Source organism: Chiloscyllium plagiosum, unplaced genomic scaffold (assembly GCF_037043375.1).
Source record: "Chiloscyllium plagiosum isolate Xiang-an unplaced genomic scaffold, Cpla_swu_hap1 HiC_scaffold_17, whole genome shotgun sequence".
NCBI classification, from domain to species: Eukaryota; Metazoa; Chordata; class Chondrichthyes; order Orectolobiformes; family Hemiscylliidae; genus Chiloscyllium; species Chiloscyllium plagiosum.
Window position 1 is genome coordinate 13,111,338 of NW_028270155.1, and position 24,734 is coordinate 13,136,071.

General features: G+C 45.1%; 1 protein-coding gene across 3 annotated transcripts in view; it reads right to left on the reverse strand.

The window, feature by feature from the left end:
* Positions 1-24,734, reverse strand: part of adamts18 (ADAM metallopeptidase with thrombospondin type 1 motif, 18) — a 266,551-nt gene that overhangs the window by 132,869 nt on the left and 108,948 nt on the right. For all 3 annotated transcript variants that reach the window (XM_087995705.1, XM_043706550.2, XM_087995706.1), the window contains 2 exons: positions 20,852-20,989; positions 8,783-8,936 (listed from right to left, as the gene is read on the reverse strand). In XM_087995705.1, coding sequence (XP_087851831.1) covers positions 8,783-8,936; positions 20,852-20,989 — 292 coding nt within the window. The remainder of the gene's footprint in view (positions 1-8,782; positions 8,937-20,851; positions 20,990-24,734) is intronic.

Genomic DNA, 24,734 nt, shown 5'->3' on the forward strand with positions numbered 1-24,734 from the left:
CAAGGGCACAACATTTGCAATCCTCCAGTCCTCTGGTACTAACCTGTAAACAATGATGGCTCAAAGATCAAAACCAAAAGCTCCAGCACCTCCTCCCTAGCTTCCCAGAGAATCCTCGACTAAATCCCAGGGGACTTGTCCACTTTCACTCCACCTAGAATTGACAATGCCTCTTCCTTACTAACCTTGACTGAGCTGAAAGTGTGTTGCTGGAAAAGCGCAGCAGGTCAGGCAGCATCCAGGGAACAGGAGAATCGACGTTTCGGGCATAAGCTCTTCTTCAGGAATCCTTATGCCTGAAACGTCGATTCTCCTGTTCCCTGGATGCTGCCTGACCTGCTGCGCTTTTCCAGCAACACATTTTCAGCTCTGATCTCCAGCATCTGCAGACCTCATTTTCTCCTTACTAACCTTGATCCTTTCTAGTTTAATATCTCGTATCTCATTCTTCCCCTCTACAATATTCTTCTTCGGAGTGAAAACCGATGAGAAATATTCATTTAGCACCTCTCCACAGGGTCCACACACATCTTCCCACTTCTGACTTTGACTGGCCCTATTCCTAAGCTAGTCATCCTTTTATTCTTCACATACCTATATAGCGTTGACATGTTCCCCTTGCCCAACAGTCATTTCTAACTTTACTCACAGTGTCCAATGTCTTTCTGTTTTCCAGTTGAATGGCCTATTCCTGCTCTGATTTGTTACATTCCTATGTTACCTGCATTGAATTTCATTTGCCATTTCTGCTGAGTTCACCAGATCGTTTACGTCTTGCCAATGCCTGTCACTACTTCATCACTGTTTAATACATTTTGAATTTTAAGTGGTCTTCATATAAAAATCAGAATGAGAAGCTGACACAGTGACAGTCATGTGACCACTATCAATTGTCCTAAAAGTCCACCCAGTTCACTCAAGAGGTCCTCACATAGACTGGCCCATGTAACTCCCTGACCCGCAGCAATATGGCTGACCCTTAACTGCTCTCTGGGCAATTAGGGGTTGGGAATAAATAAAGGCCTAGATAACAATGCCAATGATAAAATAAATAAAGTCTTTAAGTTTGGAAATCATACCCTGTTTACTCAAGTTCAGGCTAATAATGTTTTTTTTTAAATTAATAAAGTATGTTAGACAGAAATAAAGTCGATGTGATGCACTTATAAATAAAACAACAAATAAGAAAGGAGAAAAAGCAGGTTAAACAGGAATTAACTTCTTTCTTTAATTTAAAGTACTTAGCTAAAATAGCAGTTTAATATTTCAGGAACAAAATCACTTGCGGCAGTTTGAACACTATTAGTAATATTGGTGTATGTTGCAGGGAAAATTAAATCTCCCACATCTTCCAGATGGTTAAAGGTCAACGAATTATGACATGGTATCTCTCAATAATCCTTTTCAGATTAAATTCTGAAAATCATGCCCTGAATCTTTTCACGTATACTTTTGAAGTGTAATAGCTATGTACAAACAACAACAATGTTGTGTGTAAACTCACATTATGAGAGTCAGTGACTGGGACAAGTACAGTAAAAATACTCTCCCTTATCGAAAGCATTCTCAACTGCACTCAATACTCTATATCAAGTCAAGCTACATTATCAGTGAGATTACTTGTCTGAGCAAAGATGACTTATTTGTACAGCACTTCTAGTGTAAAAATAACAAAGAACTGCAGATGCTTGAATTCAGAAACAAAAATAAAAGTTATTGGGAAGTCTCAGCAAGTCTGGCAGCACCTGTGGAGAGAAAGCAGAGTTAACACTTCGAGTCCAGTGGTGTTTAGAGCTCAGGTTCTGAAGCAGAGTCTTAACTCTGCTTTATCTCCACTTTTCTAGTGTAGTCTGTGGTGACCACGTAATCCACAGTCATTTGTTGTAAAAATCTAACTGGATCCCTCGTGTCCTTTAGAGAAGGCAATCTGTCATTTTTACCTGGTCTGCCCTATACAGACCCACAGCCAATGTGGTTGAGTTCTGACTGTTGGCTGAGGGATGGGCAATAAATGCAGGCCTAACCAACAGCTCTCATAACCCACGAACTAATAACAAAATAACACTTACACAGGGTCCTGCCTGCCTTCTCAAGTAGATATAAAAGTTGACATGGCAGTGTTTTGAAAATGAACAGGGAAGTTTCTCCTTCATCTGGGTAATAGCTATGCAACCAACATTAATGTGGAATCTTCCTGTCCAAACAGATTGCCATATCCACTTGCTTCACAACACTGACTGCAGTCGAACAAGCACTTCATTGGTGCTGAAGTACTTCGGAATTGTCTAAGGTAAATAAAGTCATATAATAAGTACAAGCAAATCCTTTGTTTTCTTCCTTTTGGTCAGAGAAAGGGTCTGGCAATGTCTTGCTTTTGTATTTACAAACCTAACCCTCTTATTAAAGAAAAGAAAATCAATCTGTTCACAACCTTTGGATAAAGTGAGGCTTTTGAAAAGTTCCAAAGTTGGATCCAAACCAAAGCTGGCAGTAGGCCAGGTCTGGCAGTGTTCCTCATTAAAGCTGGCAACAATGGCACGGTTTGAAAAATCATTCTTTCAAAGTCTATCTCAATGAGCAATCAGTGCTAAAAGAAAAATCCATTCAATTCACGGCGTGAAACCCGTATGCTTGCACTGCTCATTAAACTCAGTGTAGTCATATGACATTACTGGAACCTAATCATCTGTGAGCTGCTTGAAGCCCTGTTAAAGCAGAAAAAAAAGGCTGACTCGGCATTTCAGTTGGCCACACAATAATACAAGGTTCCTTTGTACCTTGACTGGAAACACAAAGGGTTCCGGAGAGACATCTCAAACACCTTGACGATATTTACTGGAGCTAACACATATTCAAACATTGGTTCAAGGTGCGGCCCCTGCTGCTAATCAAGTAGATCACGAGCTTGGAACCCTCTCCAGTGCCTTGGCTGACATTACAGTGTAGGTCTAAGGGAGTTGGACTTTGCAAGAGGTGCTAACTTTTGAGTAAGACTTCAGCCTGATACTCAATCACCTTCCACACCGATTAATATAAAGTAACTTTGCAGCAAATTCACTGGGTTTGGAAGAACCTCAAGGCCCTGGAGAAACCCTATGATGATACAACTACTTAATGCAACTTAATGTTAACCTGTTCATCTATCATTGACACATTCAGCATTAATGTATTATAAATAATGTTAAGTTGAAGTCCAAGTCTAATGACTGTAACTTATCCTCAATCAGTCTGCCTTAAACCCAAACTGCACTGTAAAAGATTGTCCAATTCTCGCTGCTCAAGTAATACTTCCAAAAAGCTTGGCTTCCTTACAGGAGTAACTGCACTTCAAAAGTTCTTCATTCGCTGCACAACACTTGAGTCATAGAGATGTACAATATGGAAACAGACCTTTCGGTTCCTTTTTGTCTATGCCAACCAGAAATCCTAATTTAATCTAGTCCCATTTGCCCATATCCTTCTAACCCTTCCTATTCATATACTCGTCCAGATGCCTTTTAAAAGTTGTAATTATACCAGCCTCCACTGCTTCCTCTGGCAGCTCATTCCATACATGCAACATACTCTGTATGAAAAAGTTGACCCTTAGGTCCCTTTTACATCTATCCCCCTCACCCTAAACCTATGTCCTCTAGTTTAGGATTCCCCCAACCCAAAAGAAATTGCCTATTTACCCTATCCATGCCCCTCATGATTTTATAAACCTCTATAAGGTAACCCCTCAGCCTATGGGAAAACACCTCCAGCGTATTCAGCCTCTCCCTATAGCCCAAACCCTCCAACCCTGGTAAATCCTTGTAAATCTTTTCTGAACTTTTTCTCGTTTCACGCATCCTTCCTCTCAACTACAATGTTGCAAGAGCACTGAGAAAATGCATTTTTTTTAACTCCCTCTATTTTGCAGTGTCCAAATAATCAGCTACACCCAGGACAGGAGGAGGAGGAAAGCTCATCACTGGGTGTATGTCATCCATGGGGACAGTGAGCTCAATAGGATGGATGACTGATAGTTTTCTCAACGCTTGCCTCATTACATTCTTGTTTTGTCCTCATTAAGTCAAATATAGTTACTGGAGTAATTAATCATTACAGGCTGGCTACTAGGAAAACAATGACTGGGCAGTCAAGAGTTTGGATTCATTCAGAGAATGCTGTCCGTTAACTCAACATCACCCCCAAAGATAGTAGCTCATTCTCCATTCCTGGCAATAACATCATCACTCTACTGCTCAGTACCTTTCTTAATCCACCTCAATCACCTGGTCCCTGCAAGACACTGATTTCTTGGCAGAGAACAGTTATAAAGAGGGATGGCCTAACTTCAGAAATCCGAGATGTGAAAACAGTTTGAATAGTGATGGGAAATGATAAAGGCAAGATTTCAGTTGTAGGTGTGCAAACTGCCAAACAATAACCGAATGGGACTGGGGCACTTAGAACATGAATGAAGAAATAATAGGAACATGTCAGAAAGGCACAGCAATCATCATGATTTTAATCTACATATATACAGAGAATATATGTAGATAATAGAATCACAGAGTTATACAGCACAGAAACAGACCCTTCTGTTCAACTTGTCCATGTTGACCAGATATCCTAAACCAATCCAGTACAATTTGCCAGCACTTGGCCCATGTTCCTTTAAACCCTTCCTATGTATTTACCCATCCAGATGCCTTTTAAATTGTAGTTGTACCACCTCCACTACTTCTTTTGGCAGATTGTTGCATATATGAGGCAAAGGTAACCAAGGTGAAGAGTCCTTAAGCAAAAACAGAAGTAGCTGGTGCAACCCAGCAGGTCAGGCAGCATCTGAAGAAGGATTACTGGACTCAAAACCTTAACTCTGCTTTATCTCCACGGATGCTGAAAACCTGCTCCATTTCCCCAGTAATTTCTGGTTTTGTTTCAGATCTTCAGCATCCACAGTTCTTTGCTTCATTAAAGCATAGTTTCACAATTGCTTCTGAGAACACTATGTTTTAAAGCTGAGCAAGATATATTGGACTTGATTCTGTGCAATGAGATAGGGTTAGTTGATGATCACAGAATGAAGGTGCCTCTCGCTAGCAGTGACCATATAATGGCTGAATTCTAATTCTATTTGAAGTACAGAAGGGGGGGCCCAATTTCCAAACACTGAAATAAAAGCAATTGCAAGAGCATGAAAGCAATATAGCTCAAGTAAATTGCCAAATTCTGTTAAAGGAAAAGCTCATAGAGAAAGAGTTGCAGATATTGAAGGGAATATTTCAGAATGTACAGAATTGACACATTCCAATTGATAAGAAAAACATCAAAAGATGGAGCATTGCTAACCGTAAAAGATATTATCAGACTTAAAGAAAAAGCACATGATCATGCAAAGTAGTTGACACAACAGAAGATCAGACAGAATATAACAACGCCAGGGTAATCCAAGATGGAGGACAGGAAAAAGTTGTGGCTGTAAGAGCTGCTCCTTTTCTCTGGCATTTTCAGTGTGTTGGAGCTGATTTCCTCAAATTCTAGGAGTAGTAATTACTATTTTATAAGCTGTTGCATTGTTTTGGAACTTCGAGAAAACAAGAGATCAAAACAAAGGCACTTTAAAAAGGAGGAAGAGAAACAAAGGTAGTGACCACTTGAGAAGTGTATCAAATGGAGCGATAAACCTGCACAGCTGTCCAACCCAGCATAACCTACACAGCTATCTGCCTCTAATATTTGGTTTCAAGTATCTTTGGATATTGGAGCTTGTCTAAGAAAAATTACTAAACAGTGAAATTAACGAGCTGCCAGAGGAAGTAATGGAGACTGGTACAATTACAACACTTATAAAGCATCTGAATGGGAAGGGTTTAGAGCGATATGGGGCAAATGCTGGGAAATGGGAGTAGACTAAGTTAGGATATCTGATCGGCATGGACAAGTTGGACTGCAGAGTTTGTTTCCATACTGCAAAGCTCTGTGATTCTATGACTCTATGGCTGAAGAACTAATAAGTGGAGCGGCACAATGTCTCAGTGGTTAGCACTGCTGCCTCTCAGCACCGGGGACCTGGGTTCAATTCCAGCCTAGGGCGACTGTCTGTGTGGAGTTTGCACATTCTTCCTGTGCCTGCATGGGTTTCCTCCAGATGTTCCGGTTTCCTCCCACAATCCAAAGATGCGCAGGTTAGGTGAATTGGCCATGTTAAATTGTCCACAGTGTTCAGGGATATGTAGGCTAGGTGCATGAGTCAGGGGTAAATATAGCAGAATGGGTCTGGGTGAGATACTCTTCGGAGAGTCAGTGTGGACTTGTTGGGCCAAAGGGTGCGTTTCCACACAGTAGGGAATCTAATTCTAATTCAGAAGTGGTGAGATTGGAGTATGAGAGGAAACAAAGACAAATTGAAGACTCCTTCATAAATATTTTCAACAATGGAGTTAAAAAAGAGACTACTGATCCTGCAGAAAGTGAGTCTGCAGAATTCATCATGGAAATTAAGGAGATGGCAGATCACCTCAACACGTATGTTGCATGATTATTCAATGTTGAGAATACAAGTAACATCCCAGAAACGGTGATAAATCATGAAATGGAATGGAGAGAAGAATTCCAGGAAACTCAAAAACGGCAGAGAATTGGATCTGCAGGCTGACGAGTACTTGCCTCCAGATGGACTTCATACGAAGAACTGAAAAGAAGTAGCTCATGACATTGCTAATGTCTTAGTATCGATCATCCAAAACTCCCTAAACTTGGAGAAGGTCCCATCTTGGAGAGAGTGAATGTCAGGGAAAGGTGAGGACTGCAGATGTTGAGCTCTTCTTGATGGAAGAGCTTATGCTCAAAACATCGACTGTCCTCCTCCTTGGGTGCTGTCTGACCGGCTGTGCTTTTCCAGCACTACACTTATCGACAATGATAACGAATGTGACATCAAGAATGAAAACAGGGAGATAGAAAGCCAGAAAGTACAGGCCAGTTAGTTTAACATGTCATTGATGAAATGTTTGATGGATCCTATTATTAAGGATGCTACAGCAGAACATTGAGAATAATCAGGCAATGTGAACATTGTTTTATGAAACAGAAATCATGACAAACCAATCCATTGGAGTTTATTGAGGAATTAACATGTGCTGTGAATAAAGGGAGACCCATGAAGGAACTTTTTCAATTTCCAGAAGGCATTTGATAAAGTACCAGATCGAAGGTTATTGTGGAAGGTGAAAGTTCACTGGAAGAATTGAAAGATTACAAATCAACTCCTTCAGTCATGTTATGAATGCACCTGATACAGCCACTGAATCCTGGAGTGGAAAGCAGACCTGGAACCTCTGGCTCTGAGGCAGTGACACTGCCATGGGGCCTTCTATCTAAAGCTAAGTTCATCACCTCAAATTTGCTAATAGTGCAAGGATGTTTCAATTAATGCAATTTTTAAATAGAAAAGTAAAATCCTGATTGGATGTCCAAGTGGAGGAGTGATTCTTAGCCCCACTACCACCTTTTATTCCCTCGAATATAAAAAGTTGTGGAGTGATCTAACTGAGGTGCGCAAGGTAACTAAGGTATTGGATAGACTGGTTGAAATGAAAACACACAAAAGGATGGTCAAGTTTTGGAACTTTCTTCCATAAATAGCAGTTGATGTCAGACTCAGTTATTAGTTTTAAATCTGAGATAGATAATTGCTTGTTAAGCAAAAGCAATGTTAAGGGATATGGGCCGGAGACAGTTAGGCCAGCGATTAGCCATGATCTCACTGAGTGGTAGAACAGGTCTACTCCCATTCCTACAAACTATTTCCACTTGTGGAAAACTTCCAGAACAAGGGAGCAGCAGATGAAAATTACTACTAGGTTACAAAGGGGGATATTAGGAAGCACACCTCACACGAAGGGTAGCAGAAATGTGGATCTCTTGCCTTCATAGAGATGCTTAGGCTGAGGGATCCACATAACATTTCAAGATAGATTTCTGTTTCATAAAGATATTAAAGGTCATGGGACCAAGCCAGGTGTAAATAGAGTAAAAACAGAAAGTGGTGGAGAAACAGACCTGGCAACACCTGTTGGTAGAGAATTAGAATTAACATTTTGATTTACAAAGATGTTGCCAGGGTTGGAGGGTTTGAGCTATAGAAAGGGGCAGAATAGTCTGGGGCTGTTTTCCTGGAGTGTTGGAGGCTGAGGGGTGACCTTATTGAGATTTATAAGATCATGAGGGGCATGGATAGGGTAAAATGGCAAGATCTTTTCCCTGGAGTGGGGGAGTCCACAACTCACGGGGCATAGGTTTAGGGTGAGAGGGGAAAAGTTTTAAAGGGATCTAAAGGCAATGTTTTCATGCAGAGTGTCATGCTTGTATGAAACTAGCTCCAGAAGAGGTGGAGGCTGGTACAATTACAACATTTAAAAGGCATCTGGATGGGTATATGAAGAGGAAGGGTTGAGAGGGATATGAGTCAAGTGCTGGCAAATGGGAGTAGATTAATTTTGGGTATCTCGTCAGCATCGATAAATTGGACCGAAGGGTCTATTCCGTGCTGTACGTCTCTACAACTCTCCAAAACTACAACTCTTCTTCAGAACTGGTGTGTACAGACTTGACTTGCCCATTGTCTATTATCTATCTGGCTGGCTGAACAGATTCACAGCCCCCCCCCCCTCCTGCTATTATTCTGAATGAAAACATGCAACATTTTAAAGTGCTTAATGATACTCTCCGAGCCTCCCATGAGACCACCCTCATAATACTGTTAAAACAAGAACACGGTTGAAAAGGGGTACAGTGCTCAGGAACGTACCTTCACAAAGTCGAGGGAGCACAGTTTGGCTTTTGCTCCAAACTGCCACTTGCACTGGGTGTCGGCATCATATAGTTCCCCCGGCAGCCCTGTGGGATACTGGTACTCACGCAGCTGATTAGGTTCGTCAATCAGACAGGAGGCCTGAGCCGTACTGTGAACACAAACACAATGCGGACACGTAAAGGATGAATAAGGTGGAGGAGTAAACAATTCTGGACTGGCCGAGCATGACTTAGAGAAAAGAGAAAGCCAAAAGGACAAGATGACCCCAAAAGGATGCTGTAACTGATTTTCTGTTACTAGATAAATATTGCACTGGAGCTTGCAGGGTGAGTGATGACATTTTATTGGCAAGCTATTTACTAACATCACACTATTCAGAACAATGTTTCATCCCTTAATCTACAATTAAACAATTCCTCGTTCTTGTTATAACTTGCATCCTTTGGTTTGTCTGGTTAAAATAATGAAGTATAAGGAAGCTTTCTTCAGGAAAGTATGTATGGACAACTTTATTTTTCACTTAAAGACAGAGAAGGTGGAACAACGTCAAGCATCCAGATTTATCCTTATCCCTGCATTAGATGCTCATGTGGAAAGGCTGTGCCCAGACTGGGGATTCTTCTGCTCGCTCTCTTTCTGGTGGTGAGGTCAGAGGTCATGGGAGAGGGTGTGGGGCAGATGTGTGGAGGGTTGAACAGCAGGTCATTACGCAGAATGGGGTGTGCCAAATCTTTCCAACTTCTCAGTTCTGCAGAATGAAGTTTTGGTCAGGAAGAGCGACAGATGATATTTCATAGAATCGTAGAATCCCCATAGTGTGGAAACAGGCCACTTGATCCAACAAGTCCACTCCTACCCTCCGAAGAGTAACTTTTCCAGACCCAATCCCTACCCTAACACTTTACGTTTCCCTTGACTAATTCCCCTAACCTAACACATCCCTGAACACTATGGAAAATGTAGCACCTAACATGCACATCTTTGGACTGTGGGAGGAAACTGGAGCACCCGGAGGAATCTCCAGGGAGAATGCACAAACTCCACAAAGACAGTCGCTCAAGGCTGGAATTGAACCCGGGTCCCTGGCATTGTGAAGCAGCAGTACTAACCATCGAGCCACTGTGCTGCCCTCAATATTTCCATTCCATCATTGGAATTCATGAAGCCACTCAGTGGCTAATTACTGGCACAGCTTCCAGAGAACCGGTCACCATATGGAAGTCATGGTGACTAAAAGCCAACTGGTCATCTCTGGTTGGGGGAAGGTGACGAGCTTCGGTAGAGGGAGGGATGTGGAAGCTCAGGATGGGATGGGATGGGCTGGAATGAAGGAGCTGAGTGGCTCCTGACAACCTAACAAGATTCTGCCCAGTGGGGTGAAGGTGGTGGTTTTTGTGTTCCTTGCCCCAACTGCCATCAATCCCTCTCTACAGCCACTCCCCTAAACCAGGCCCCTCTGCCCCTCCACTGTCCTCCCCAAAATGAGCGCCTTGGCTCTCTATCAAATCTGGCCTTGCACGTGGAGTTTATGGGGAAGTGGGTGAGAGTTGATTTATTCCTTTTTTCTTTCAATGATTTTCCAAATTGATATACAGGATATTCCATGTTTGATCTCCAGTCTGTGCTGAATTAGTTGATATCTGCTGGAGAGTGCACGGTGAGCTCCAATTGGTCACAGGGTTAGATGTAAAGATGGCATGTTGGGTGGGGGGGGAAGGGGGAAAGAGAGAGGAGAAATTCAAGTGCAAGATACTGCCCCCCCGATGGCTGTCCTAAGGACTGGCCATTTGCTGCTCTTGCTGCTTCCCTGTGACTCAGTGAATTGTATGGCACAGCAAATTCAATGCTTTGCCTGAAATGGCAGAAAAGCCTCTCAAGGTTTACACAGGAAGTGTAGCCATCTCTGAAGAATGGCTGGCTGGATCCAGGGCCAGCAACAGAGACTGTGGTCCCAACGAGAAAACGGAACCAGCCAAAACAAAACTGTAGCATTTGGAGATGAACAGAGAGGTCACATTGGACCTCCAGTTTGAAGCGTATAGGACAAGTTGGATCAGGGTGTATCATTCTCTCAGAGCCCCTGGCTCATAAGCCTCATTCCTGATGAAGGGCTTATGCCCGAAACATTGATTCTCCTGCTCCTCAGCTGTTGCCTGAGTGCTGTGCTTTTTCAGCACACTCTCGACTCAGTGTATATCATTGACTAGTTTCACAGCTTTTGTCCTTCTGTGGTGGAAATTTGGGATGGATGGGATATGGAGTTAGGAATTAGAACAATGGTACAGAAATAGAAGAGGGCAAAAATTATTTGTTTAAAATTGAGTTCCATGTGCGACATTTCCTATCTGACTCTTTAAAAGTATAAGATTGTCCCAGGACCATAAAGGTGCCTGACCTGCTGTGCTTTTTCCAGTGCCACACTTTATTGACTCAGACTTCTCCAGCATTGGCAGTCCTCACTATCTCCCAGGACCATAAGAACCTGGGGAAGAGTAAGTTTGACTGGCCCTTCAAGCCTGATCTGCCATTAATTAGGGTCCAGGGAAATCTACCACGTTCCATTCTTTCACCAAATGTCTGCGTGCCCAGGTACCCTGGACTCAGCATCCACAATGATCCGGAGGAGAACTCCAAAAAATTCATAACAGTTTCCCTTCAGTCATTTCCAAATGAGGACACTCTAATCTGAGATTATTCTAGATTCTTCAACCAAGGTGTTTTCATGAAGTCAAACAGCATGGAAACAGACCCTTCAGTCCAACCAGTCCAAGCCAACCAGATGCCCAAACTAAACTAGTCCCACTTGTCTACATTTGGCCCATATTGCTCCAAACCTTTCCTATTCATATACTTATTCAAAATGCCTTTTAAATGTTGTAACTGTGCCTGCATCCACCACATCCACACAGAAACCACTCTCTGTAAAACAAAAGTTGCTTTTTATGTCGTTTTTAAATCTTGATCTTTTCACATTAAAAATACACCCCTTAGTTTTGAACTCTCCCATCTGGTGGAAAAGACTTTGCTATGCACCTTATTCATCCTCCTTATGATTTTGTAAATCTCTCTAAAAGCTTTCAAGCTCCTACTCTTCAGTGAAAACAAAGTCCAAGCTTATTCAGCCTATTTTTATAATTCAAACCCTCCATCCCCGGCAACATCCTGGTAAATCTTTTCTGAACCATCTCCTGGTTATTAATATCGGCACGGTGGCTCAATGGTTAGCACTGCTGCCTCACAGCGCCAGAGACCTGAGTTTGATTTCTGCCTCGGGTGACTGTCTGTGTGGAGTTTGCATATTCTCCCTGTGTCTGCGTGGGTTTCCTCCCACAATCCAAAGATGTGCAGGTCAGGTGAATTGGCCATGCTAAATTGCCCATAATGTTAGGTGCATTAGTCAGGGGCAAATATAGGGTAGGGAATGGGCCTGGGTGGGATACTCTTTGGAGGGTCAGTGTGGACTTGTTTGGCCAAAGGGCCTGTTTCCATACTGTGAGGAATCTAATCCTTCCTCTAACAGGGCAACCAGAACTGCACACAGTACTCCAGAAGAGGCCTCACCCATTGTCTTGTACAATCTCACCGTGATGTCCCAGCTCCTATACTCAAAGGTCTGAGCAATGAAGGAAAGCATGCTAATAGCCTTCTTAACCACCCTTTCCAAATGTAACACAAATTTCAAAGAATTATGCCCTGTACCTAAACCCATAAGTCCATCTGTTCTACAACAGTAACCAGGCCCTACCATTAATTGTATAAGTCCTGCCCTTGTTTGTTTTACCAAAATGCAATACCTCACATTCATCCAAATAACACTCCATCTGCCACCTTTTAGTATGCTCTTGGCCTCATGTTATTCTGGGAGAGCCATGACCAACCCTATAGCTCAGGCAGTCCAAAGGTACCTCATCCATAACGTCCACACACACACAAATGACTCAATCAACCTCCATCATTCCAGAATGGACACTTCAAACTCTAAGATGAAGAAATAAATCCAGCAGGGTACGTATGTGTGTGCAATGTGTGTGCGTGTGTATGTGTGCGTGTGCGTGCGTGTGGATGAGTGTGCGTGCGTGTGCACACGCATATGTGTGCGTGTGCGCATGTGCATGTGTGCACATGTGTGTCTGCGTGTGTGTGTGTGTGCGCGTGCGCATATGTGTGCGCATGTGTGTCTGCGTGTGTGTGTGTGCGCGTGTGCATATGTGTGCGTGTGTGCATGTGTGTGTGCACATATGTGTGCGCGCGCGTGTGTGCGTGTGTGCATGCATGTGTGTGCACACGTATGTGTGTGTTTGCGCACGCGTATGTGTGTGCGCACACGCGTGTGTGTGTGTGCGCATGTGTGTGCGTGTGTATGTGCGTGCGCGCGCGCGTGTGTGTGTGTGTGTGTGTGGTGGGGACGCATGAGTTGTGAACAGCTGAAAATATACCTTTTTTTAAGTAAAACATTGCTTCAACCACTTGCAAATTGAGGGAACACCTCACTTCATTCCTGATGTTCACCGTTGACTCTGTGCGATTGTTTGGGTTCCACTGAGACTCTCATGATATTAGGAACATTTTGCCTGTTCACTACGACTGTACAGAATCAACTGCTCTCTTTTTTAAAATGTTTTACTGACAATATTTAGCATCTAATTGAGGTGTTTAGGATGATTAAAGGAATTGATCAGGTTGATAAAAGAAAAACAATTTCCTGTGTTGGGAGAGTCCGGAATAAGGGGACATAACTTTAAAATTAGAAACGGGCCATTAATAATTCAAGAAAAACAAGAAATAGGAGCTGGAGCAGGCTAAGTGACCCTTCAATCCAGCTTCACTTTTCAACAAGATCACTGTGGTTTCCTGCCTCAACTCCTTCCTGCACTATCCCAATGTCTCTAAGTTCCCTTAGTGTCAGCTTTAGTATTGTGTATACTCAACAACTGACAATCTACAGCTCTCTTTGAGCTACTAATTCCAATATCACATGTGCCTTTTGAGTGAAGAAAATTGGCCTCTTCTTAGATAGAGTCATAGAGTATGGAAACAGATCCTTTGGTTCAACTAGTCCACATCGACCGAATTCCCAAACCAAATTCCTCCCATTCACTATGTTTGGCCCATAACCCTCCAAACCTTTCCTATTCATGTACTTATCCAAATTTCTTTTAAATGTTATGACTGTACCTGCATCCACCTTTTCCTCTGGCTGTTTATTTCACATACAAACCACTCTCTGGGTAAAATATTTGTCTCTCATGTCCTTTTTAAAACTTTCTCTTCTCACCTGAAAAATATGCCCCTAGTTCTGAACTCCCCCAACCTAGGGAAAAGATGCTTACTATTCTCCTATCTATGCCCCTCGTGATTATATAAAGCTTTTTGAGGTCACCCTTCAACCTCCTATGCTCCAGTGAAAAAAATCCCAGCCTATCTTTACAATTGAAGCCGTCCAGTCCCAGTAACATCCTGGTAAATATTTTCTGAGCCTTCTCCAATCTAATAATATCCTTCACAGAGAAGGGCAGAACTGTATTAAGAAATGACCAAGCCCTGTTCCTGAGAATGTGAGCCTATGTCTAGACTGTCCACAACAGGGGAAATAATTTCTCCACACATGTACGGTCAAGACCGTAAAGACGTTTCAATTTGATCACTTTTCATTCGTCTACTCAGGTTCAGGGAATTTGGACCTACACAACTCAAAACATAATACAGCAGAAAGAAGGACTTCTTCCCACAAGCAATGGTTGAAATTTGGAATTCTTTTCTTCCAAAACAAATTGTTGAGACTGCAGATCAATTACAAATTTCAAAAAAATGATTTGGATCGGTTTTGGTGTTAAATAAGGGATGAAACAGTCAAGGCGTATTGCAGCCTTGCTTTAACATAAAGAGGGAACAGGCTTGAAAAGGATGAAGGGCTTTTGCCTGAAACACAACTCTCCTGCTCCTCGAATGCTGCCTGACCCGCTGTGCTTTTCCAGCACTACACTCTTGACTCTAACCTCCAGCATCTGCAGTCCTGACTTTCGCCTAGTTGAAAGGTTGAAATGCCTATTCTCATCTCTAGACCAGCCAACAGAAACAGAAATTGCTAGAAAAGCTCAGCAGATCTGGAGGGAAATTAATGTCACAGGTTGGGTGACCCTTCCTCAGAACAGTCTAACCAAAACCTGGAACATGACATTCTGAATCCTGGATAAGACAGTATAGTTAAGAGGCCAAGAGATGGTGATGCTGAGATAATATCACTGGTCCCTTGTATCAGCGACAGAGTAAGACATTCCAATTAGAGCGCCTGTTCTTTTCCATTTCTCTTTCTTTTTTGCCTCCGTGTAGCAGTTTTGCATCCCCCTAACCTTTCACTTCTTTAACTTCCTGACCCTACCTGGAGAATGAAGGTAAACCAAAGGGAGACAAGTTGTGGCCCTAGCCATGGAGAGAGCAGAGCATGCTAGCCTAGTCCCAGAGCGGGGAACAGAGCAACTGGGCCTAGTCCCGGAGTGGGGAACAGAGCAAGTGGGCCTAGTCCTGGAGTGGGGAACAGAGCAAGTGGGCCTAGTCCCAGAGCAGAGAACAGAGCAATTGGGCCAAGTCCCGGAGTATGGAACAGAGCAAGTGGGCCTAGTCCCGGAGTGAAGAGCAGAGCAATTGGGCCTGGTCCCAGAGTGGGGAACAGAGCAAGTGGGTCAAGTACCGGAGTGGAGAACAGAGCAAGTGGGCCTGGTCCCGGAGTTTGGAACAGAGCAAGTGGGCCTAGTCCCGGAGTGGGGAACAGAGCAAGTGGGCCAAGTCCCAGAGTGGGGAAAAGAGCAAGTGGGCCTAGTCCCGGAGTGGGGAACAGAGCAAGTTCAGGCCAAGTCCCTGAGTGGGGAGCAGAGCGAGTGCGGGCAGAGTACCGGAGTGGAGAACAGAGCAAGTGGGTGTAGTCCCGGAGTGGGGAACAGAGCAAGTGGGCCAAGTCGCAGAGTGGGGAACAGAGCAAATGGGCCAAGTCGCAGAGTGGGGAACAGAGCAAGTGGGCCAAGTCCCAGAGTGGGGAACAGAGCAAGTGGGCCGAGACCCGGAGCGGGAAACAGAGCAAGCTCAGGCCGAGTCCCAGAGCGAGGAGCAGACCAAGTGCGGGCCTAGTCCCGGAGCGGGGAGCAGAGTGAGTTCAGGCCGAGTCCCAGAGCGAGAAGCAGAGCGAGTGCGGGCCGAGTCCCGGAGTGAGGAGCAGAGGAAGTTCAGGCCGAGTCCCGGAGCAAGGAGCAGAGCGAGTGCGGGCCGAGTCCCGGAGTGAGGAGCAGAGGAAGTTCAGGCTGAGTCCCGGAGCGGGGAGAAGAGCGAGTGCGGGTTGAGTCCTGGAGCGAGGAGCAGAGGAAGTTCAGGCTGAGTCCCGGAGCAAGGAGCAGAGCGAGTGCGGGCCGAGTCCCGGAGTGAGGAGCAGAGGAAGTTCAGGCCGAGTCCCGGAGCAAGGAGCAGAGCGAGTGCGGGCCGAGTCCCGGAGCGAGGAGCAGAGGAAGTTCAGGCCGAGTCCCGGAGCGAGGAGCAGAGCAAGTGCGGGCCGAGTCCCGGAGTGGGGAGCAGAGGAAGTTCAGGCCGAGTCCCGGAGCAAGGAGCAGAGCGAGTGCGGGCCGAGTCCCGGAGTGAGGAGCAGAGGAAGTTCAGGCCGAGTCCCGGAGCGAGGAGCAGAGCGAGTATGGGCCAAGTCCCAGAGCGGGGAGCAGTGTGAGTGTGGGCCGAGTCCCGGAGCAGGGAGCAGAGCGAGGGCGAGCCGAGTCCCGGAACGAGGAGTAGAGCAAGTTCAGGCCGAGTCCCGGAGCGGGGAGCAGAGCGAGTGCGGGTTGAGTCCTGGAGCGAGGAGCAGAGCAAGAGGGAGCCAAGTCCCGGAGCGAGGAGCAGAGCGAGTGTGGGTTGAGTCCCGGAGCGAGGAGCAGAGCGAGAGGGAGCCAAGTCCCGGAGCGAGGAGCAGAGCGAGTGCGGGCCATGTCCCGGAGCAAGGAGCAGAGGAAGTTCAGGCCGAGTCCCGGAGCAAGGAGCAGAGCAAGTGCGGGCCGAGTCCCGGAGTGGGGAGCAGAGGAAGTTCAGGCCGAGTCCCGGAGCGAGGAGCAGAGCGAGTATGGGCCAAGTCCCAGAGCGGGGAGCAGAGTGAGTGTTGGCCGAGTCCCGGAGCAGGGAGCAGAGCGAGGGCGAGCCGAGTCCCGGAGCGAGGAGTAGAGCAAGTTCAGGCCGAGTCCCGGAGCGGGGAGCAGAGCGAGTGCGGGTTGAGTCCCGGAGCGAGGAGCAGAGCAAGAGGGAGCCAAGTCCCGGAGCGAGGAGCAGAGCGAGTGTGGGTTGAGTCCCGGAGCGAGGAGCAGAGCGAGAGGGAGCCAAGTCCCGGAGCGAGGAGCAGAGCGAGTGCGGGCCATGTCCCGGAGCAAGGAGCAGAGGAAGTTCAGGCCGAGTCCCGGAGCAAGGAGCAGAGCAAGTGCGGGCCGAGTCCCGGAGTGGGGAGCAGAGGAAGTTCAGGCCGAGTCCCGGAGCGAGGAGCAGAGCGAGTATGGGCCAAGTCCCAGAGCGGGGAGCAGAGCGAGAGGGAGCCAAGTCCCGGAGCGAGGAGCAGAGCGAGTGTGGGTTGAGTCCCGGAGCGAGGAGCAGAGCGAGAGGGAGCCAAGTCCCGGAGCGGGGAGCAGAGCGAGTGCGGGCCGTGTCCCGAAGCGGGGAGCAGAGCGAGTGTGGGCCGTGTCCTGGAGCGGGGAGCAGAGCGAGTGCAGGCCGAGTCCCGGAGCGAGGAGCAGGGCGAGGGCGAACCGAGTCCCAGAGCGAGGAGCAGATCGAGAGGGAGCCGAGTCCCGGAGCGGGAAGCAGAGCGAGTGAGGGCCGAGTACCGGAGCAAGGAGCAGATCGAGAGGGAGCCGAGTCCCGGAGCGGGGAGCAGAGTGAGTGGGAGCCGAGTCCCAGAGCGGGGAGCATAGCGAGTGCGGGCCGAGTCACGGAGAGAGGAGCAGAGTGAGTGCGAGCCGAGTCCCGGAGCGGGGAGCAGAGCGAGTGTGGGCCGAGTCCCGGAGCGGGGAGCAGAGTGAGTGTGGGCCAAGACCCGGAGCAGGGAGCAGAGCGAGTGCAGGCCGAGTCACGGAGAGAGGAGCAGAGCGAGTGCGAGCCGAGTCCCGGAGCGGGGAGCAGAGCGAGTGCGAGCCGAGTCCCGGACCGGGGAGCAGGACGAGTCCTGGAGTGGGGAAGTGACTGAGTCCTGGAGCAGGGAGCAGAGCGACTCCTAGTCAGAGGCTAGTGTGTGGAGGCAGCAGGACCTTGTGTTCTGAAGCCAGTCGGGCACACATTCATGCTGGAAAATGACTATCACCTGAATATTTTAAAGATGCTTTTTAATCTCATTCTAGATATTTAAACTCTGTATTCCCATGCTAATCTAGATTTTTTTTACTATTTCAATTCTGTGACATCACATAAAATATCTGTACCTCGGTGCCCTGTACCTAAGATGGTGCTGAGAGGCGATATTTCATTGCACTCATTCGAGTGCACATGACAATAAAGGCTATTCTATTCCATTCTATTCAGAAAACCAGGCTAATTCTCGAAAGACATAGCTTCAACTCCCACACAACAGCAACTGTAGAATTTTAACTGGATTAAATTTGAAAGTACAATTTCAGGCTTGAATGCCAGTCTCAGTATGATGACTCTCACCAAATGTTATAAAAGCCCATCTGATTCACAAATGCTCCTTGGAGAAGGGAGACTGTTGTTCTTGGCTCGTCTGAAATGTGTGACTCCAGACCTCCCAGGAATGTGATCGACTCTTAACTGTTCTCAAGGGTAATTAGGGATAAGCAAAAACAAAAGCAGCTTCTCGAGCAAAGGAAGGAGATGCATTTAGGGAGAAACTATTTGAATGCTGAATAACACCAACTGCTAACATAGATTTACTTGCACTGCACGTACAAAATGTATCGAAAGTGTGGTGCTGGAAAAGCACAGCAGGTCAGGCAGCATAAATATTTGGTAAATAGTAAATTATCAACCTACCTGAGGAACCTTCTGAGATACTATCCAGGGCATGCAGACCATGAGAAAACGCTGCCAGGAGAAGCAGGAGTGTCGACGTTTCAGGCAAAAGCCCTTCATCAGGAGGGCTTTTGCCCGAAATGTCGAGGAGCAGGGCTTTTCCAGCACCACACTCTCAAATCTAATCTCCAGAATCTGCAGTCCTCAGTTTTGCCCCGTACAAAATGTGTTCAACCGAAGTTCATTTTGAGTTGAGGTTCAATTCAAAGCTTATCTAAGGATCTCTGGATAGGTGCACCAGTTGGTATGCGAACTGACTTCCAGGCTTCTGAGAGAGCTCCAGGCCGTAAGTTGTGATAAGGTCAGCTCCAAATCAGTCACCTTCTCAGTTACGACTTTGAACACTTTTATCTGATAAAGTGTGGTGCTGGATAAAGCACAGCGGGTCAAGCAGTATCAAAGGAGCAGGGGAGTCAATGCTTCAGGTCAAAACCTTTCACCTCCACAGCTTTCTCACATTTGTCATTTCTCACTGTACACTTGGCTACCTTGCTGACTACAAAATCAATAGTAATTTTTTAAAAATTCATTCATGGGATGTGTGTGTTCTTGACTGGGCCAGCATTTATTTCCTAATTGCCCTTGAGAAGGTGGTGGTGAGCTGCCTTCTTGAACTGCTGCAGTCTACCAGCTGTGGGTTCACCCACAATGCCACTACGGAGGGAATCCTAGGATTTTGACCCAGCAACACTGAAGGAACAGCAATATATTTTTAAGTCAGGATGGTGAGTGGCTTAGAGGGGAACTCGAAGGTGGTGGTATTTCAATATATCTGCTGCCCTTGTCCTTTCTGATGGAAGTGATTGTGGGTTAAGAAGGCGCAGTCTGAGGATCTTTGGTGAAATTCTGTCGTGCATCTTGTAGATAGTATACATGGCTGCTACTGAGCATTGGTGGTGAAGGGAGAGGATGCTTGTGAAGGTGGTGCCAATCAAGTGGGCTACTTTGTCCTGGATGGTGTCAAGCTTTTTGAGTGTTGTTGGGGCTGCACCCATCCAAGCAAGTGGGGAGTATTCTATCATACTTTTGACTTGTGCCTTGTAGATGGTGGACAGGCTTTAGGGAGTCAGGAGGTGAATTACTAATCATAGTATTCATCATCTCTGAACTGTTCTTGGAGCCACTGTATTCATGTGGCAAGTCCAGCTGAGTTTCTAGTCAATGATAACAATGATGTTGATAATGGGGGGGACTCTGTGATGGTCATACAATTCAATGTCAAGGGGTGGTGGTTAGATTGTGTAATGGTCATAGCCTCGCATCTGTGTGGCATGAACATTACTTGCCACTTGTTAACCCAAGCATGGATATTGTCCAGATCTTATTGCAATTGCACATGGACTGCTTCAGTGTCTTAGGAGTCATGAATGGAACTGAACACTGCGCAATCATCAGCAAACATCCCCACTTCTGACTTCATCTTGGAGGGAAGGTTATCGATGAAGCAGCTGAAGTGTTTGGGCCTGGGACACTATCCTGAGAAAGTCCTACAGAGAAGTCCAGGAGCTGAGATGATTGACATCCAATAATGGCAACTATGTGCCAGGTATGATTCTAGCTAGTGGAGAGTTTGCCCCCTAATATCATTGATTCCAGTTTTGTTAGGGCTACTTGATGCCACACTTGGTCCAATGCAGCCTTAGTGTCAAGGGATGTTCCTCTCACCTCCAGAATTCAACTGTTTTGTCCATGTTTGAACCAAAGCTGTTATAAGGTCTAGAGCTGAGTGGCCCCGGCAGAACCCAACCTCAGCAGGTTATTGCTGAGTAGGAGGTGCTTGGTAGCACTATTGATGACACTTTCTATCAGCTTTCTGATGATCAAGAGCAGACTGATGGGGCACGGTAATTGGCCGGGTTGGATTTGTTCTGTTTTTCCCTCCAGGAAATACTTAGGCAGTTTTTCACATTATCAGGTAGATGCCAGAGTGGCAACTGTACTGGAAGAGCTTGGCATGATTAACACTGAACAAATTGGAAAGCCATTGAAAATAAATATTTGGTAAATAGTAAATTGTCAACCTACCTGAGGAACCTGCTGAGATACCGTCTACTGCATGCAGACCATGAGAAAACGCCATTGTTCCCAGCCAGGGTTGGTGACATGATATTACCCTCCGTCTTCCGACATGGGTTTCCTTCCCCATCATGAATCATGCCAAAGCTTTGATTTTAAACAAAAGTTATAAATATTAATATGTTTTTAAACATGGGATTTAAAAAACTGGACATGTTGCCCTAAATTCGCAGAAATTAAGATCATAATAATTTATTTACCGGTGAAACTTGTCACGACTCACTGGGGGACATGAAATTAAGCATCACTATTGATGGGACTGTCATAAATGTGAAAAGATTTAGTCAAACAATCCACAGTTCCCAGTTAACCTGATTGATGAATTCAGGTTAAAAGAAAGCACTCATCAGATTTCTGCACTTCACAAGAAAGTAATTGCATATTACAAACAAATTGTCTGTCAGTGGCGATTAAGATACATGAATTGCTAACTTATAACTCACTATAAATTTACCCCTTTTAAATTCTCCTCATAACATACGGACAGACACTCAAAAACAGACATGAATATTAAGGTTGGAAAAGGAAAAAGAAATGTGAGTAACACAGTTTGATAGCACCAGTCTGGACCACAAGATTCAATCAGTTATTTTCTTTTCCCTCCTTTCCATTCCTTTTTGGTTCTTTACTGATTGTTCATGCATTGATGCTGTCAATCATTTGCTGGCTGAGAATTTGCTCTTTTGTTGTCTGTTGTTATTCCACAATCAACAAGTGATTTTGCAGAGAAAGGGGAGCAGATGATAGCTTGCTGTTACTGGAAACTTGCTGGTACTTCTGAGAGAGTATATATACAGTGGGTTTGCACTTTTGGTTGTGGACTGAAATGGCGGAGGAACGGTTTTAAACCAATGACTGTTGAAGGATCACTGCAGTCTTTAAAAGCAAGTAACTTGACACTCATTGCAAGTACAGTTTACACAGCTGCTGGTTCAGGACACAATGAGAAAGGATTCAAAAATTGAGCTGGAGCCTTGAGGTGTGTACAAACCAGCAACAAGTGGCTTTCTGGTCTGTGGCCTTTTGCCTGTTAGTAATGTGTGATTGGCTTCCAGGTAGCTCAACAGGATGAGGTTATGAACAAGATAATGAGAAGCTACCCCTATAAGCTTCAGAGTTGTCTTTGTCCTCTGTAGTAAAATGAATACACTGAGCCTGAAGAAAATTAGTTTATTTTTCTTTCAGCAGTTGCTATAAGCTGTGACCTTTAATCAGTAACTCAAAGACCTTTATAAAAGTACAAACCATTCACCCTGTGCCTTCTGTACACAAGTGAAAACATCTGGAGAAGGAAGATTGATCTGATCAGCACAAGGACCATCTCAGGGACCACTGAACTGCCTTCCTATTCTTTCCCACTGCCCATCACAACCATTTATTTTCCTGTCTTTGCCTGTGTGTGTGTGTGTGTAGAGAGAGGAAGTTTAGAAAGGAGTTAGACTTCTAACTAGTAGATAACAGCTCAGAATCACTTACTTGAATCTAAAGTCTACTTACTTATAGAGAATAGTAATTTGTGTTATGTACAAAAACCTACCCATGGTTTCTGTCAACTTGGGTCTGAAAGTCAGGGAAATTAGGGATCTCTGTGAACTTTGATAAAATCTTTAACTTTTGTGTCAATTCTTGGACTTGTAAGGTCTGAAAGGTTACACCCTAAACGCTAACTTCTCCATCTCCTGATAATGCCTGGCTTGCTGTGTTCTTCCATCCTCTTTTTTGTCCACCAAGGTTTGTTTTCCAGCATGCTACCACAGTGAGGTGTGACAAGAGATGACACAGAGATTTTTTGATGCATTCACTTTGCAGGCTAGAGGTTCCTCCACCACATGAGCCATACAAAAGCATTGAAAACTTGGTCAGGAGCCAACCAAGATGTTTCTGTCCCCTTTGATTCAGAACTCATCAACTCCATGGTGCCAGCCTTTGCTCCCATTGTTCCAAAGAATAGCAACATTGCGTACAACTCCAGTAAACATATGTACAAAACTACAGTCACCTCTTTGCAGAGCCACCTTGGTTTAAAGTAGTACCTTTTCTTTAGTCCACAATCCAAAAATAAAAGAAATAAAAAGAAGCAGGTTTTATTAATTGCAGTCGGTAGGGAGGTCAAAAAGAAGCTTGGCAGTTTCTTCAATCTTTCTTAATTTATCATTTAAGTTTAATAGATACATAGTGAGTACAGTACTGGCATCAGAAATATGCTAATTCATAGCATAGGTATGTAGATTTATGATTTTGATCCAGGATCTGAAAGTTGGTGTATTCTTGAGGTGACGGAGTTGATTTGACTGGCACTGGTAAAGAACTCACATTTCCGCAGCGCTATTCCCGAACATAATGCATCCCAGCCAAATCAATTCTTCTGAAATGTAGCCTCTGCTGTTACACAGGAAATACAGCAGCCCGTTTATGAACAGGAAGCTTCCTCAAACACTAATGTGATAATTTTTTTTGTGACGGACAATTAAACACCCCTAACCTCCTTGACAATGGCCTCGTTGACCTGAGGGGACAGATGGGGCACTCCAGCACTGACCAGGGAGTTCTACTGCAGGGGCACCACATCCTTTTGAAATGTTGATTGTAGCTGTGCAGATGTGGATACTACACATCTGGCCCTGACATATAACTTTAAGTCCATGCAGTCAATCCCTGCTTCACGCTTCAGTGGCAGGCAGGATACACTTTACGGTTATCAACTTCTGTTGCTGCAGCATGAAACAGTAGCAACAATAATAATTTTGTTTATTATGAAAAGAAAAGACAAGCCTTACAAGGAGGGAAACAACAATGTTGACTGCGTTTGGGATCAAGAGAAAAAAAGGTGTTCTGATCTCCAGTGAATTGCTCAGCTCTGGCTCTGCAGCAGAGGTTACATTCAACAGTAAAACACCATAATTAAATCATCATTGTCTGCACGAAACCAGTTGTAGACTGAGTGACACGGGTGTCCTTTCGTCTAACTTGCAGACTACAACAAATACATGACATGGCACTTTTCTCCCCCCACCATTGTATTCCCCACAGCAAGCTTCCCTTTCTTGGCAGCCGACAGACTTAAACCAGTGCACACTTCAGAGGCAATGTTGACTTGATGCATTGACATCTTCTTGGCTGGACAGGATTGTTTTAAATCTTTGTTATTGTATACATTTTAAAAACAAGAAGAACTGCTTTGAAAAAGCGCAAGCTGCCTGGCAGCTGAAGGAAACTCAAATCAATATTTCTTTTCCATATTTGTTTGAAGTGACTGCTCCCGTCAATTCCCATTTATTCACTGCTGAAGATCTTGGTGAAGGCAGCTCTGGCTGAAGATATGGTCGCTCCACAGGTTTAAATGCTGTAATCCAGTGGAAGAGGCCCTGGCTACTGCTGTAGTCATCCACAAAGCACAAAAGAAAGAAAGCAGACCCTTTCTAGTCCAATCTCCACTTAATCTCCTGGATGGCTTCAATGACAGAGAAGGCTTCGAGTGTAATAGAGTCATAGAATCTTACAGCACGGAGACAGGCCCTTTGGCCCAAACTGGTCTATGCTGACCAAAATGTCCATCCATGCTAACCCCATTTCTCGACAGTTACAGTTACAGTGCAAGTGGAATTTGTCAAAGTACTTTTCTTCCCATATTGCTCCTGTCTGTCTCAGGAGAGTATTAACCACAAGACTGTGGCATACTGTAGCTTCATGGGCCAGATAGTCTTTTTCCATCCAATTATTTTCACATGGTTCAAGGGCCAGTGACAAAGGCCTCATGGCAAAGCAAAGTGAAAACTGAGTTAGAGTCAAATGAGTGTAGCATGCTGAGCTGAAAGGAAGGTCACTCCAGGAT